The sequence below is a fragment of the Gambusia affinis genome, linkage group LG11 (genome assembly GCF_019740435.1).
Source record: "Gambusia affinis linkage group LG11, SWU_Gaff_1.0, whole genome shotgun sequence".
NCBI lineage: Eukaryota > Metazoa > Chordata > Actinopteri > Cyprinodontiformes > Poeciliidae > Gambusia > Gambusia affinis.
Window position 1 is genome coordinate 19,106,727 of NC_057878.1, and position 16,138 is coordinate 19,122,864.

Below are 16,138 nucleotides of genomic sequence, written 5' to 3' on the forward strand. Positions count from 1 at the left end.
TTTCTGCAAGAATTTACAGTGTCAAGTCTTTTAATGCCACATTATATATGACTAGCAAAAGTTAGTTTATTATTAATTTACATGCACATTCATGATACATTTCAGTTAGATGTTTATCAGAATGGATGGGTTTAGGTTTAACAAGCATTAGATGTGAAGCTTAGCGCTCTAAAAATCTAGTATGCCACCGTTTATTTATTTAATAAATTTTTATTCAGGTAATTTGTGGGGTTTGTGCTTGTGATGTAACCAATTTATTATGACACTCATAGTGACACATTTAGAAAAGGCAGATTATCAGGTTCACTGTGACTTTAAAGGGCATCATTTCTTTTTGGATGTTTGTGATCGGAAGGTCATAGGTCAGGTCAGTCATTTGTGGAAAACATGCATGAAAGGAGTAGAGTTTATTTGCATCCACCTGTGTTGAGCCTTAGAGAAGCTTTGTTTATTCACAATTAGTTCTGGAAATATTGTTAAGAAACATGTCAATGAAGATGAAGACAACTTTACTTTTATGTCCGAGTCATTATGAAACTATTTCAATACTCAAAATACCTGTTTAGTTGTCTGTCACTATATGTAGAGCAGGATGCATGGGAAACTAAATTCTGTAGATTGGACTGAAAGAATTATGCTGTCTTATTAGAAGTAATCTCAAAACAAAAACAAAAAGAAACACAATAAATAAATTAAATTAATTATTATGACATATAATAAAGATATAATAAAAATAGAGGTGTTCCCTTTACTATAATATGAAACAATTGTTCAATAGCTGCAAAATTATAGTGGCCATACTTTGAGGTTTCATTATAATGTAATCCCATATTTAGTATTTAACTAGACTTATGACAATGTCTGACACAAAGGAGTAAAAAAAATAATAAAATACTTAGGATACATGTATATCACATGCTCTAATCTGTTTTCAATATTTTTGAATATTAAAAAAAAACATTTTCATACCAATAAAAGCAGATATTTAAACTTGATTTGAATATTATTTCCCAATCAGTATGCAGGCATCATGGTGGCACACAGACACTTGGCTTTTTGTTCAATCCCATTTTGAATAGACTAGAACCAATTAAGAGATTTCAAGATGGGATCATGTTTTCCCAAAGGTTTGTGAGGTTAATCGTTCAGCAGCGATTGAGAGAAAATAATCAGAGCCAAATGATGAGTTACTAATCATCCACAGAACACAGGCTCACCTTCTGCACTGAATGCTTGTTTCCATTGTGATAAGGTTGAAAGTAAGTCGGTATAATCAGAACAAGCAGTTAAACTTTATTGTGATAAGCATATCTTCCTTTTAGGAATAATTTGGGGCACATGATCTCTCCTAACTATTATTATTATTTTAATTTTATTTAATTTTTTTTCCTACACAACTAAAGTATAGTCTACCAAAATTGTGATTGATACTTCAGTGTTACATAATTTACAAATCAGCATTTCCGTGGTGTCAGTAGAACAAGCAACAAGGCTGGTCTGTACCGCTTGTTTCACATTGGCTGACAAATAATGAAATGTGTGGGGGAAGTTTTTTTTCTTATTTGGTGTTGAGGAAAGTGTTTACTCACAAGACAAAGTGTTGCCCTAAACAAGACAAACACCATGGTGTTGAGAACCTATTGACAGACAAAGACATAAAGAGACGAAACGAGAATTAGACATTAGGATAATACCGTGACACCAGAAGCTAATTAGGGAACAATATTTATTTGACAAAGAACTGCAGTTAACTTGGTTTTTCAGGAGTTATTTTTGTTATATGTACAGAAGAGTTAATTTTTCAAGAATATGACACTCACTCATGTCATTCACACGACGGATACAACACTCACTTAGGAATGGAAAATTATGTTGTATAAATCTCCTGGGTTAGTTTGCACGAATTGCTGAAAATTTTTTAGTTGTTTGAGAACAACCAGACAAGGATAAAATGAGAAAATAAGTGTAATATTTTACTGCGTTAGTATTTTTATATCATTATTTTCAACAGAAGCTTTTCAAAAGGTAATTAAATAGTTTCAAGAAACCTCTTTGTATGTGCTCCATTTTTCTAATAAATTTTGAAAAAATAATTTTCACAGAGAAGGAAAGAGCAAACCACTTTACTGCATTGTTCTGAGTGAAACACTCCCTTCCCGTGTTGAAAGCATTCCTGGATATATGGGGCCTGTCAGTAGAAATTTATCAAAAATACTCAGCAGATATACTGGGGTCTAATACTCTTAGATCAACAGAGTTTTAAGCTGGGAATTCAACCACTTCACGTAAAATTAACTCAGCTTATCAGAAACCTAATGCTGAGGTTGACACCCTAAACGCAATTCCTATTGTTTGGCTTTAGCTGTGTACACAATACACTTCTATTTGCTCTGCTCTATTTTCCTCTTCAAGAATTAGCCTTGGGGTAGGGTTTATGAATTCACTGTGCTCACTATGCCATCCCTGCCTCCTCATTTACTTAATCGCGTCACCTCTCATTTCTTTGTGTAAGTAAACAGGTCTTTAGACTGCTGTCTCCTTATTGGCCGTCTGCAAGTTTTTTTTTTGTTTTTTTTTTCCTTTCTGGAGAGGGGGGTGGTGCTTGAAGCTGGCTTCATCAGACTTCCTTAAAACTCCTGGAGCTTTGAGTGCAACTTTTCTGTGAAACAGCTTTTTGGTATAACTGTTGCTCAGTGTTAAAGTTATTTACTTACAGCTTATAAGGATCAACAGGAGATCATGGAGTTACAATAACTGATTCCATTGAAGGTCTAAAAAGGACTCTTCACCAGAAAATCCCTGATGAAACACTGAGGTAAAGTATAAAATTCAGAATTCAACTTATATTCAAGAATTTTAACTTCCATTTAACTGTTATATCAGAAATTCTTATTTAAAATCGGTATAATATATAGATATGCTCACACCTATGGATATTATGTATTTGTGTTGGTTTCTCTCTATTATTTGGAATTTTCTACTTGGAGTATTCAGTTAAAGAACATATTTGCAACAAAAGCTCAACTGCTTGCTTTGGAATTTGGAGTACCGAAACAAGAATATGACATAATGTGTTGAACTGCAAAGACAATGAACAACGTACATTTGGAGAGTTCTCCCACAATACCAGCATGGAAATAGGAGAATATCAACAAATGGCTTCCGTCAGAAACATAGACAAAGGAGCAGATGTATGGAAGGAAAAAACTATTTGCTTTTTTATGGAACAAAGAGAGAGAGAAAAAAGAGAGAAGTTGAACTCCTTGAACCATGTTCCACTTTCTTTCGGGTTTTTAGGCTAAACACTGCAGAATGTGCTCCTAAATCCTTCCAGCAATTTTTTAATCAGCTCCTCTGTGTCGAACAGGTAGGGAGGGAAATAGAGGGCAAAATGAGGAGTTCAGCTTAGAGGATACTTATTTCTGAGGTATAAGACTTTTATATTTGTTGAAACGTGCACACAAAGTTGTGCTTTAAGAATCTACAGAGAAATGGGTTAGTCTGTGATTAGCAATGCTTCATTTCCTAATGTCCAAACCCTCTGTTCCCACAACACAATCACATGCTCACCAAAGATTCCGCCCTGATCTCTAAGGTACAAATCTGAGTGGTACTAGGGCAGTTCAGATTGTTTGGCATGCCGTTATAATGCAAGAAAAATAATTGCCAAGCGTAAGTGACTTAGAACAAATTAGATTCCATGTTGCATGCTTTATTTCTCTACTGCATCCTGCTTTTGAACTGCCAGAATAAACATATTAAAATACCCACAACTGCTGGAGTTAGAGTTACTCTACGCATTTATTTTACTTGTAATATAGTAATATTGATAGTTTAGTTTATGTGGGTACAAATATATTTTTTTATAATTATTTATTAAATGTAATTTACACACACTTCATTTTAGGTGCGCATTTTTTTAGAAAGAAAACTGAAGTAAAGTTCCTCCCTTGTTTTTGTTGGCTTTGCTGATAAAGTCAAATGACTCAGTTCTCATGGGTAAATCTACTCCAGTCAGTCTGACTGATGGTGCAGATAAACAAGTAGATAAACTTAGCCTTCTTGCCCTCATCATGCTGGTTTTTTTTTTAGCTAAAGCATGCTATTTTAGTGAGAAATGACAGTAGTTTTATGCATGTTTATTTCTAGCAAAATTCCTGATATAATACTGATGATAATAATAAACAGATGTTTATGCATATTATTATACTATTCAAATCCAGCATCTTTCACCCCTACATCCATTATCTTCCGTCAATCTGAGGTTGGGTGTTGGGGGCAGCAGACTTCCTTCTCCCCTGCCTCTTGAGTCAGCTCCTTAGGGGGGAATCCCAAGGCGTTCCCAGACCAGCTGAGAGACAGAGTCCTTCCAGCGTGTCCCAGGTCTTCCTCTGGGTCTCCACCCAGTAGATCCTGACCGGAGCACCTCATCAAAACTGAAGCTCATAAAAGTGGTGTGCAAACTATCAATCCTTTACTTAACATTTGATTTGAATAGCAACTTTTGTCAAAGTAATTTATTATCCATCATATAATTTTGGATAAAAATGTTTTACTTTATTTTCCAATCAAGTATTTAAACTTAAAATGTGATTTGCCTCTGTGTCTTTTTGCCCCTTTGCTGTTTCTTGTTCACGTAATTCATTTCTTGCATTTCATATTTATTAACAAACTACTTTTGTGTCCATTTACTTAACCATCTTATCTCATCTAGGTAGTGATACATTTCAATAAATTGAGAAAAACATTTTCTCAAATGTGCAACCTTATGTTAATTGTATTGATTAATGTGCTGAAGTCTCTTGTGAAACACAAGCATTTTAGACATCTTATCAACTCAATACAACTCTGACTTCCAGCAATCACAAAATGATGTTTTCTTAAAGAAGAATATGAGTACAATATTGAAAAGTATTTCAAACGAGTGACATGTTTAAAAATTGTTTGAAAGGAATGTGGGCAGCAGCAATTTTGGTAAAGGCCTGGATCTGTAACTATAAACCACCTAAATATAATTTTTATATCAGTGGTGGCTGAAATTTTCAACAACTGTTCAATTTATTTCTTCTAATTATTACAAGACATGGACAGGTGTCTGTCATGATGAACCTCACAAGTTTGTTCTTTCTTTTCAGAATTATCCCATCAGCACTGAAGATTTCAGTATCTTTAAAACATCTTAGATTTGAAGAGAGGGGATTTCCACTATGAGAGATCGATTGGAGGAGCTGCATCAGACAGCTCAGGAGTTGTCAAGGCCAACAGCCGGCCCTACCAATCCTTTCTCAGAGGAGGGTGATGATGATGAATCTGTGGAAGCTGGGACCATTACGCAGCAGGCCGTGGTGTTTGAGGAGGAACCAGTCATTCAGAATTTCCTCTCTGAGGCTCAGCAAATCAGAGATGACATCTCAACACTTGAAACAGAGGTTAGGTGGGAAAAGAATGACAAGCTAAAGTATTCATATCTTGAGAATAGTGCATCAAGTTTCCACATGTTTCTTCTGGAGGTGAAAGGGTTATGACTGTACCAGCTTTGCAAGTGTACAGATGGAATTGTCAATTATTTCCTAGCACATCTCAGGCGTAGTCTGACGGGTTATAGGGGCGTCTGTAAGGATAAATTTTTAAGTATTGTCACAGATTCTAAAATTAATTCAGGTCTGGTATTTGACCATTTGGTTATTATGACACATGAATATGCTGTGTTCTAAACCACTCCATTGTAACTTTGTCTTCAACTGTGCTTGACATGTTCACTGTAAAAACTCAAAACCTTACCAAGTGTTTTTATTAAGTTTCTTGTGCAAATATCTCAATACACTTAAATACAACAACACTAACTTGAAAGTAACTTTTCATCAATATAGAGGAGTTTGTTTGAAGTTACTAATTCTTGTACTAGTTTCTACTAGTGAAACTACTAGTTTTCAATTGAAAACAATTGTCTTCAATTGTTTTCAAGAGAAAACAATTATCTTGTTTTCTCTTGAAACAAGACAATTTTCCTATATTTTAAGTGAAATAATCTGCCAGTAGAACTAGTGATTTCTATCAGTATGCAAGTTACTTGCGAGTGAGATTTTTTTAGTTCAAGGGTAATAAAATATTTGAACTAGAACTTAAACAAAACCTACGATTTTGTGTTATTGCAGTGTTGGACCTCCACTCCAGCCTTGTCTTTTATTTTGTTTTCTTCCAGGATTGCGACTTGCCAAGCTAAATCCATAATCTCTATGTCCCTGTTAAAGAAAACCCACTCTACATCACCACTGGCATCATCGAGTTTTAATCTGGGGATGGAATGTTCAGGGTTATATATAGTGCTGTTTTTCCACCATGAATAGTGTTTTGAACATGGGACAAAATGTTCACTTTGTAACGGTCTCAAGTTCATCTTTAGCCACAAGTTTACTTTTCTGCTACAAAATTTGTGGCAAACTCCAAACAGTATGTTTCCAGCTGTTGCATGCTTTTTCTACAGAATTGATTGAATAATGCCCATTTACATGCACAAAGCTTGAAATATTGTTTTGTAGCCTAAACCTACGAAAGCTTTCTCCTCTGCTGGTTGCTTGGTTTTTAGGGATGCTGTTTATTAAGTAATATTCTGTGATGAACCTCTCAGGCTTTCACATAGTTGTATTTATAATGAGATCAAACTACTCATTAGTCTTGTAAAAAAACAGCCTATTATTCTGTGCTTTGTTTTGTACAGAACGTTTGAAACAATGGCTTGCTGGAGGTGTGGACTCTGCTGAAGTTTTAAAAGATCAGATCTAATTTTACCCAATTGCTAAAGTTTTGCCATAACATATGTAATGCGCCTGCTTGATGAATCTCACTGGAAACGACTCTGAGCAGATTTGGTCCATAATGACTCAATATTTGAAAGCATGTTCAACATGGAGTGAATGGCTTCACTCATTTCCTCCACTACCATTGCCAAGATGCCATCTTATTAAGGCAAACTACAATTCTTAAACTGTGGAGAAAATGGATGTAATCTTTCACACGTTTTCTGTTCGCTTATTTGCACGGTTGAAATTTTACCAGAAAAATCCAAGATTGAGCACTGAAGGGAGATGAGATGAAGGTAGATGAGGATAGAACTGCATAGAAAAGCAATGGCCAGGCTGACAACAGACAAGTGATATTATTGCTTGTTAAAGAAGTTGGTTGCACTGCTTTTTGAAAGGCTATTAGATTAAGGGGAATTAATATAAATAAACTATACTTTTTGCTTATTAATAAAAGCTTTTGAAAAGTATTTCTAATCTTCCTTCAAAATCTAAATTATGTGTTGCTTTGTGTTCCTCTCTCACACAACATTTTGCTAAGTCATACTTAGCATGGAGGACTGACTTGAGATTTTAGAAGATACACTGGATTTTCTTTTCAAGTTATGTTTGTGGCTCATACTAAAATGTTACATCTACTGCTCTAGGTCCTGAAGTTCTGTCAGCAGCAGAAGACCCTGGTGGCAACCATGCGTCGCTTTAGTGTGATGAAGAAAGAGAGCAGCATAAAACGAGACATCAAGCTGCAGGCCGAAAGCCTCCACCGCCGTTTAGACGGCCTTTCAAAACAAGCCCAAAGAACTGAAGACCAGCTGGGAACTAATGCTGTCGCAGTGAGAATACAACGCTCCCAGCATGCAGCTCTGCATCGCAGATTTCAGCAGGTCGGAATCGACAGCTTTCTCTTTGCATTTGACACTTGAAGCAACTTTGTTTTTTCTACCTTAATTCTAAAGATGCACAAGTCCACATGAATAGAAGATATGCTTCATAAATGTATAAAACTCATTGAAAAAATGGAAAGATTGAAAATGGCAATAAGAAATCCTTTTATCTCTCTATAAAAATATCAATGTTATAATAAACATACTCATTGAGGCACATATAATTACTTATTTTATGTCTTTCTACAACAACATGTGCAGATGCACAGTAAATGCGTAGTGTGATTAAGCTCAAAAAAATCTAACATAAATTATGTATATGCTAAAAAAGATGAGGGTGAAATACCCTCTCATTCTTCAACCCCCGCCCTCCTTTTTCATTTTCTCTTTTGCTATAATTACTTCCAGGTGATGCGCCAGTATAATGAAGGTCTGCTGACCAAGCAGGATCGTTGTAAGCACTTCATTATGCGGCAGCTGGAAATATTGGAAAAGAATGTAACAGAGGAGGAGGTGAATGAGATGGTCGCCACAGGAAATTGGGAGGTGTTCAACGAGAACTTGCTAAATGATGTCAGAATCACACGGTCACAACTCTCTGAGATCGAACAGCGACACAGGGTGAGAGCAAAAACAACCCAAAAAGGTTCATGAAGTCTTGGAAAATGTTTCTTTAAAAAATTATACTCCCTAAATAGCTAAATGCAAAGATTTTGATAAAACAAATCTTATTTTAACATTAATCTTCTTGACAAACCTGTCTTTGTCAATATCAAATAAAATTTGTCAAAAGAAACAAATCTTTCTTAATCAGGCCCTCTTCACATTTGACTTAATCAAAGTCACTGGTTTGATTAAGTGAAATGTACTGCTCCTAAAAGTACATTTACTGTACTTTTAGGAACAGTTTCACTCTACCGTGCTTCATGCTTTTACAAGATTGATATTATGAAGTATTGCTACTTTTACTTGAGTACAATTTCTGGATATTTCACCCACTGAGATTACCCTCATGAATTAAGAACAAACATGTTAATAGAAAATGCATGAGATACAGAGACAATTTACTATTTGAACATTATTTTCTATCTGCTTCTTATTGTGCCAGTGTTGTTCAAAAAGTTACAGAAAATACTAAATGTTGTCACTGGAAGTACTTCACATTGTCTTCTGTGAGAATTAATTACATTAGTTTTGAACTGAAAAAAATGGTTTGGAAATGTGTTTTTTCTCTTGTAGTGCAATTGTTATTTATTTATTCTCATTTTAATCTTTATAATAGCAGTCTTTGCACATATATATTTTTTCTGGTAGATTATATCATCATAAAATACTTAGATCTTTTTACTCACTTTTGAGCATTTTCTTCAACTACTTTTAACTTGAGTGAAATTATATTGTGCTATTGTTACTTGAGTAAAACTTTTGAATGTCAATGGATTTTCTGAAATTTGGAAATTCTTATTTCAGAGTGAAGGGAAGAATGAGCCTAAAGCTCTCTTAAGTTTTTCCTTTTGTCTTTTTTGGCAGACCTATCACAACACTGCAGTAAGATGTTTCCTGACAATTCTAGAAATGTTTCTATAAATGAGGAAGGTTTCTACATTTCCACCATCAGTTTTACTTTCACACACTATTAGAATTAGTATTTTTCTAATTTTACGGTAAATTTACGGTCGAGAGATTTTTTTGTATAAATTGAATAAGTGGTTATGTGCAATAATGGTAGCCTTTTGTGGCAGGTGTTCAAAAAAATCACGCACTCCATTATGCACAATGGGGAGTGCACTTCATACTTGATGCACCACAGCAAACCTCTAGAAGACTCAGCACAGACTATTCATGTTCTGGCTGATTTTAAATGTTGTGCTCTTAGTCCAAAGTAAAGGGGCCCAAGGAGGACAAAAGCTTGTCAAATAATCTTTAAAAATATATAAAAAAAATCTAAGTCTGAGACAAGGTCACTATAAGAGTTTGTGGATTATGATCTCCATTACCTAACAAATGTCCCTTTTTATGTCTGTAATAATATTTATGTTTTCTTCCTCCACACCCAGGAACTCTTGAGCCTGGAGAACAATATGAAAGAACTAAAAGACCTCTTCATGGATATCTTCATGCTTGTAGAGGAACAAGGGGCTGACATTGAACACATTCAAACTAATGTTGAGCGAACACAAGATTACGTAGCTGTAAGTAATGAGAAGTTCAAGGCGGCAGCAAGATATAAGAAGAAGAACCCGATTCGACAGCTGTGCTGCTGCTGTTGTCCTCCCTGGAGATGCTGCATGTGAAACAAGAGCATTTTGTGCCTGAGAGTTTGTTCCAAATAAGGTTTTATTTCAAACACTTGTGACTAACTTAGAAGTCAGCAACATAAGTGACATTAAAAGGAAGGTAAAGGTGTCGAAGTTGTTGCTGCTGCTAAAAAAGAGCAATGGTGAGTAGAGATGCAGCAGAGCACAGAAAACAATTAAAGAGGAGGGAAGGAATTGCTATGGGAAGGTACTTGTTTCTTTCAGGAGGAGGTGAAGCGACTGCGATTGGAAGACACAGTTCAGTGAGTTCTACTCACCAACATTGTTGCTTATTGGAGACCTTCACTGTCATCTGACAGAGGTCACAAACAAGAGGAGGCTACTGACACTGCTGGATCAGCAAAAACAATATTCCGGCCCTTCTTCTTGAAAAGTAAAGCACTGTTTTTTTCCCTTCTGCCATAAGAATCCTATTGGGGATAGAATTGTTTTTTTCAAAACATGCACTTTACAGGATTCACTTTTCATTTTGGGGGGCATGAAGCAAAATTTTCTCATAAGGAGGAAAATTTTATCTTCAGAAAAAAAAATATTTTGCATAGATTTTATTCTTGGCAATGTATTGATTTAAAAAATACATTAGAACATGTACTGTATTTCAAGTCCTAATCATTTTTAATTCTATTTTGTATTAATTTGGGCAGTTTTATGTGAGCAGAATACAAATATTTCTGGCATGACAAAACCTTTAAACGTTGCTAAATTTAGTAATCACCAGCCCTTTAAATGAAATGTAATGCATAATCTTTCAAAGTTTTTTCTTTGTGTATAATATTAATTTTAAATCTGCATGAAATGTGTAATTTCTTTTAGATGAGACCCCAGTCAGCATAGTAAGATGTGTTTTATTATATCAGTGAGTAAAAAAGGGAGGAGTTGCTTCGGGGAAAGAAACTTAAATTCTGGGAATTTTACATTTAACTCATACATGGAATCAAAACACCCTTCACTACTTATTGACTTATCTCTTACAATTTTCTTGGATTCAGCAAAGACTATTAATTCACAACTTCAGCAAAGTAATGGGAAATCAAGTGCTGAGTAATGCATTCATCATCTCTCTGGCTCCCTGGTGAACCATCCTCTACCCAGAGATGACGATGCCGTTCCTCTGTGACTCAGCAGCCAACGGCGTCCGGTGTCCACGGCAAAATACAGGTGCAGCTGGGTGTGTGAGTGAGAGCTAGCCTGGAAAATCCAGTTGGACCACTTTTCCCAGATAGTGGCAGGATGTGTTGGGAGAAGTGTATAAACAGAACAGTTAACCTGCAGCAGATTGCTGAAGACGTCTGCTCCTCTATGAATGTTTTAGTTTCCTATGATTCTGTCTCACAAACACTGAAAAAAATAGAGGATTGGATTTCTTAAAATCAGTTTATTGACCTTCCTGAGACTTTCACAAATTCAGCTCAAGCCCAAAGCTTCTATTGAAGTGTTTTATAACTTTTTTATTTGCTTCTTTACTTTTTTTTGGTTCAATAGAAGAACATGGTGTGACAGATGAAAGGCGAGGTGTGTGATGACTTCCGTCTGTAGCAAGAAAACTCTTTCGATGAAGCAGCTTCTCTGTGTTGTACATCAGGTTTTTCCAGGATTACAATCACAACATGACACCAAAACATGAATGCATCAGATATTCAATTTTTACTATGTAAACCAGAACAAAATACATGTAATGCATATATGAACACTTTCCCTTGAGATTGTAAAGTAAAATGAAGTGCTGCTGCAAATTCCACATTTCCTGAACAGCAACAATGCCATCCAGTGTTCAATAAAATAACTACTAGCTTGAAATTGGTTGTCACTTAACACTCAAGGGCAAATGGACACCAGTATGGACTCTCAGAAAAGAAAAAGTGCACATATTTTTTACACAGGATGAAGAAATATCAAACATTTCAAACAATTAAAGAAGTAAATATAAAATCTCAAGTTTTATGAAAAACTGCAGGCAAGCATTTTAAAGTGACCAAATGCTTTTCACATGTTTGTAAAGTAATATAAGAAATACATTGGAAAAAAGAAAAAGTAAAGCTCCAGTAGGGACCTTTAAAAAAAATATGCTTTTCACATATTTGTTAAAACTGTGACTATGTTGTGACATTATGGCACGAGACAGATGGTCTGTGAAACATTTGAGCTCCTCTGTCTCCTCCCTGTGGTCCTACTGACATTGGAAAAAATACAGCACTCCCAGTGAGAAACAACCACTCAGAGTAAGGAAGAAGGTCTCAACACTGTCAATCAGGTTTGTGCATGTGCTGCCGGTTTGCTGCATTTGCACTAAAAGTCGAGAAAAAACTTTTGGTTACTGGAAAACAGTTTTTCTATCATCATCGGTGACATTCAGAAATATCCTTTTATGATCACCTCATCAATGTGTAGCATCTTAGTCTCTTCATAACACAGTATAATCAACATACAAATGAAAACTGTTACTTAACAATATTTAAATACATCTGTGCTTTTAGCATAGACAATATATTTATAATTTATAGATTTAACTTCAGTAATATTGCAGACACATGACTGAAAGATGAGTCCAGGCAGGCATTTAAGTTGCAAGGGATGTTGTTCTTAATTGTTTTCCACCTCTTATTGTTTTCCACTGCTTTGTGTTTCATAACTCATACAAAGCACCATGGGTCATGAAAAAGTGTTTTTAGTTCAATTCATTCCCTTCAGTCACTGTGACTATTCTGTGATAAATTATTTTATTGCTCCAGTTACATTTTTGTTTCTCATATTTTATTTAAAGTCCATGTAACTTATGGTTTTGTACTTGTGCCATTTTGAAAGCACATGCCAGTTGTTCTTACCTCTGCCCATGTCACTAATTGGACTCATCAAAAATGTGTGAATAAACAATGATGTAAACACTGGAAACATAGGAACATCTCCAGATCTGCTGATTACAGAAAGGGTTGCACTGATGTCTGTTTTTGACTGTATACTGTACAGATTCCTTTCATCTCGACAGTTGGTCACAATGTGGGTCCAAAGGTTCTTCTCCAAATGTCAGCGAAGGATCAAAGTATCCCTTCGCTGAGTAACACCAGCTGTAGTTATGGAGAACTGACATAATTTTAATGACTCTTTTATCAGACCATCAAAATCTAAACACAGACATATCCAGCCCTGAGAAAGATAGATCACAAAAGAAATGCAAAGCCAGTATGGGAGCTCCAGCAGCAGCTCTAGCCCCAGAAGAATTGAATATAGGTAAATGTATGTAGGTTAAATTCATAGACCTGCAAGTTAGAAAACTGAAATTAAAACAAAGGAGAAAAAAAAAATTGTGGGACAGTACAATTAAATTTGTTAAAAATAGCTAAAGATACGGGTAGGGATCGTAATCTTATTTTTACAACTGCACTCTAAGTAGCCTGGTTCCTCAACAAGTTAGCTCAGAGACTCTTATTATTGTAAAATTAACATGTCAGATGCTTTACATTGCTGTTTTAAGAATATTTCTATCCTTCTTTCTTGTTCAGCAAATAGATCAGCTTTTTTGTATTTACAGAGGCAGAAGCATCACCACTGTCGCCTGGGGAGGTAACAAAGTAGGCCTGTCTGACAATAATATGGCTTCTTTTCCTAACAATATAAAATCAATAAAAAAGATATGGTCATTTTAGAGCATGCTATTGAAACCTAATGCAGGCCTTCACTGACTAATGCAGCTCGATGAGGAATATTGAAAATTGTTTTACTGCATTCCAATTTTGTTGCATTTATTTATGAAAACAATAGAGATACTTTGCTAAGCATGTGTAAATTGTTACTACAGTGATTATGTCAGGGATGTCTTTAGCTTATTGGACATATGGCTGGATCATAATGAATGGGAGCGCTATAAATCAAACCACAAACAAGCTTTAGATGTGTTAGCTCACAACTAATATTCCAGTCCTTGCTTTTCACACTGTTTTCTGCACAATATTTCATATTCCACTGATCTAAGATGTTATGCCAGATATAGTTGCCATTTGTGATTTTTGAGAAGGACCACCACACACGCAGGAGGTAGGCATTATTATACTGGGAGTGATTTAATAACAAAAGACAAATGAGAAAAAGTGCACAGTGGGGAACAAAGGAAAATAAATCAATAGGGAGAAAACCTCCAAGGCACACAGGGAACAGGAAAGTTCTACAACAAACAAAAGAACACAAAAGTAAAAATACAAAAGACGGCAATTAATGGGACAATAATCAGGTGAATTGAATTAACTGATGTGTCAGTTGGGACGGAACCAAGCTGGGGCAACTGAGGAGAAACTAATAAATAGTATGTGAGTAAAAGGAACAAAGAAGCCCTGATGATAACCGATGGAAGGAAACATAGGGATGAATAAAACAATTACAAAGGAGAATCAAAGGAAAAAGGCTTTGTTGATTTTCACATTGACAATGAGGTTCCTCTTTCGTAACCTGATTGAGCTCTTAATTTCAGCACTGTTCACAGACAGTCACTCTTACTTAGCTTGAGTTCCAATAAAATGATTCTCTCTGCATTTTTCTCCAAAACTTTTTTCAAACTAAACAGCAATAATAACTGTTTTCCGTCAGCAGCTACAGCTGTGAATAGAACCTGCAATCATACAGTCAATCTGAGCCAGCAAATAGAGGAAATAGCACGTTAAAATTGTCTGCCTTGGTTTCTCCCCTGAAAGCTTGCTACAAGAGTTTAGAATTTAAAAGATAATCCCCTTATATTAGGAAAGAAAAAAGACAAATAAATGTCCCAGTTCAAATTAAAAGTTCCAACCCACTGACGAATACCTCATGACAGCAGATGAAACCAATCATAGAATTAATATTTCTCTAAACTTCCACCTTATGAAATACATTAAGCCAGCAGAGGGAGCTAATACCTAATAATAATGAGACTTCACAGTGTTTTTCTGCTCAATAGTTCTGTACAAACCAACAAACAGTCCTTGTCAGACTTTGCCCTCCAGTTGTGAATATTTTTGCAGCTTATGGTTGTAAACAAATCATTTAGACTTCCATCAGTGTGCCATTACTGCAAACTCAATAGCATCCTTTTCTGTTCCTTTGTGTCGCGTATTGATTCATGCGTTCCACAATGAGAGGTAAACAGTGGGAGGGCAAGCCAAGGCAGAGCTGACACGTGCACGTCAGGACAGAAGAGAGGTGAAAATTAACTGAGACGTGGGTGAATAAAACATGTCTCTGAGGATATTTCCTTGTTTTTCCCCTCCAAGGGCTCAGAGGGAACTGTGAGCCTTCCTCATGGTTAATCCTCTCTGTAATGAGGGGGCAAACACACTGAGCCTCACCGTTATGCACACACACTTTTTTTCTGCAGTCCTTGGCTAAACCACATTAAATACAATAAATAATATCCAATGTAATTTATTGCATGCAGCATGTAATAAAAAAGTAAGTTTTGTTTTATATATGCTAGAAGAATAAATTTTCACTCAGCAATGTTGCGTTTTGCAGTGCTTTCACTTACTGATCAAATATCTCCAGGGTAACTTTATAACCAACTACAAGAAGAAGCTTTCAGAAAAAAAAAGAAGCTCATCTGACTAATTCGTTTATTGTGGTTTTCCTGCAGCAGGTTGACCTTGTGAAGAAACAGACAAGCTATCATAGCTGATGCAGTTTAGGTTTGGGTCCATCAGTATAATAAGTAATACGATCTCGAGTCTGGACTCTACTTTACCTTGTCATCAAACTCTGCAGAAAGTGATTAGATTTCACCCTATAAGCCTCATAATTGTATTTGCTCTGTTGTATGACTGTGTATGGATACAATTGTGAGGTCCAGTGGAGAAACAGTAAGTGCATTCAGCACAATTTCTGCAGCTATAATCAGAAGAGGGAAGTTATGTCCAGCTTACCAGCTGTTATGAAATCCAATGCTGACCATGCGATAAGTATATGGTACAGTGTCGACGCTCGTGAGTGTGTGCATGTGTGGCCTTGCATCGAATGTGTGCGTGCGTGTGTGTGTGTGTGGCCTTGCATCGATACATTGTAAGGACGATTGCTCCCAAAGCTCAGACAACATAAAAAGAAAAAAACAAACAAAAAACTTGTGCAAATATTTTTTTAAAATTAGAAACAAAAGAAAAAGATATTTTAGTTTTGTAGTTAT

At 35.7% G+C, this 16,138-nt stretch overlaps 1 protein-coding gene across 4 annotated transcripts; it reads left to right on the forward strand.

Annotated features, from left to right (window-relative positions):
* The first annotated feature begins 2,557 nt into the window (after positions 1–2,557).
* Positions 2,558–10,791, forward strand: stx19 (syntaxin 19). 4 transcript variants are annotated; one of them, XR_006372031.1, is made up of 7 exons: positions 2,643–2,815; positions 4,224–4,454; positions 5,136–5,429; positions 7,448–7,684; positions 8,093–8,305; positions 9,742–10,124; positions 10,207–10,791. XR_006372031.1 is itself a non-coding variant. In XM_044130801.1 (6 exons), exons 3-6 carry the CDS (start codon positions 5,208–5,210, stop codon positions 9,976–9,978), a joined length of 909 nt encoding a protein of 302 aa, XP_043986736.1. In that variant the 5' UTR covers positions 2,643–2,815; positions 4,224–4,454; positions 5,136–5,207; the 3' UTR covers positions 9,979–10,791. The 4 variants fall into 4 exon arrangements, 3 of the variants coding, with proteins under 3 accessions (XP_043986735.1, XP_043986736.1, XP_043986737.1); XM_044130801.1 differs by having other exon boundaries at positions 9,742–10,791; XM_044130802.1 differs by having other exon boundaries at positions 4,265–4,454; positions 9,742–10,791.
* The last annotated feature ends 5,347 nt before the right edge of the window (positions 10,792–16,138 follow it).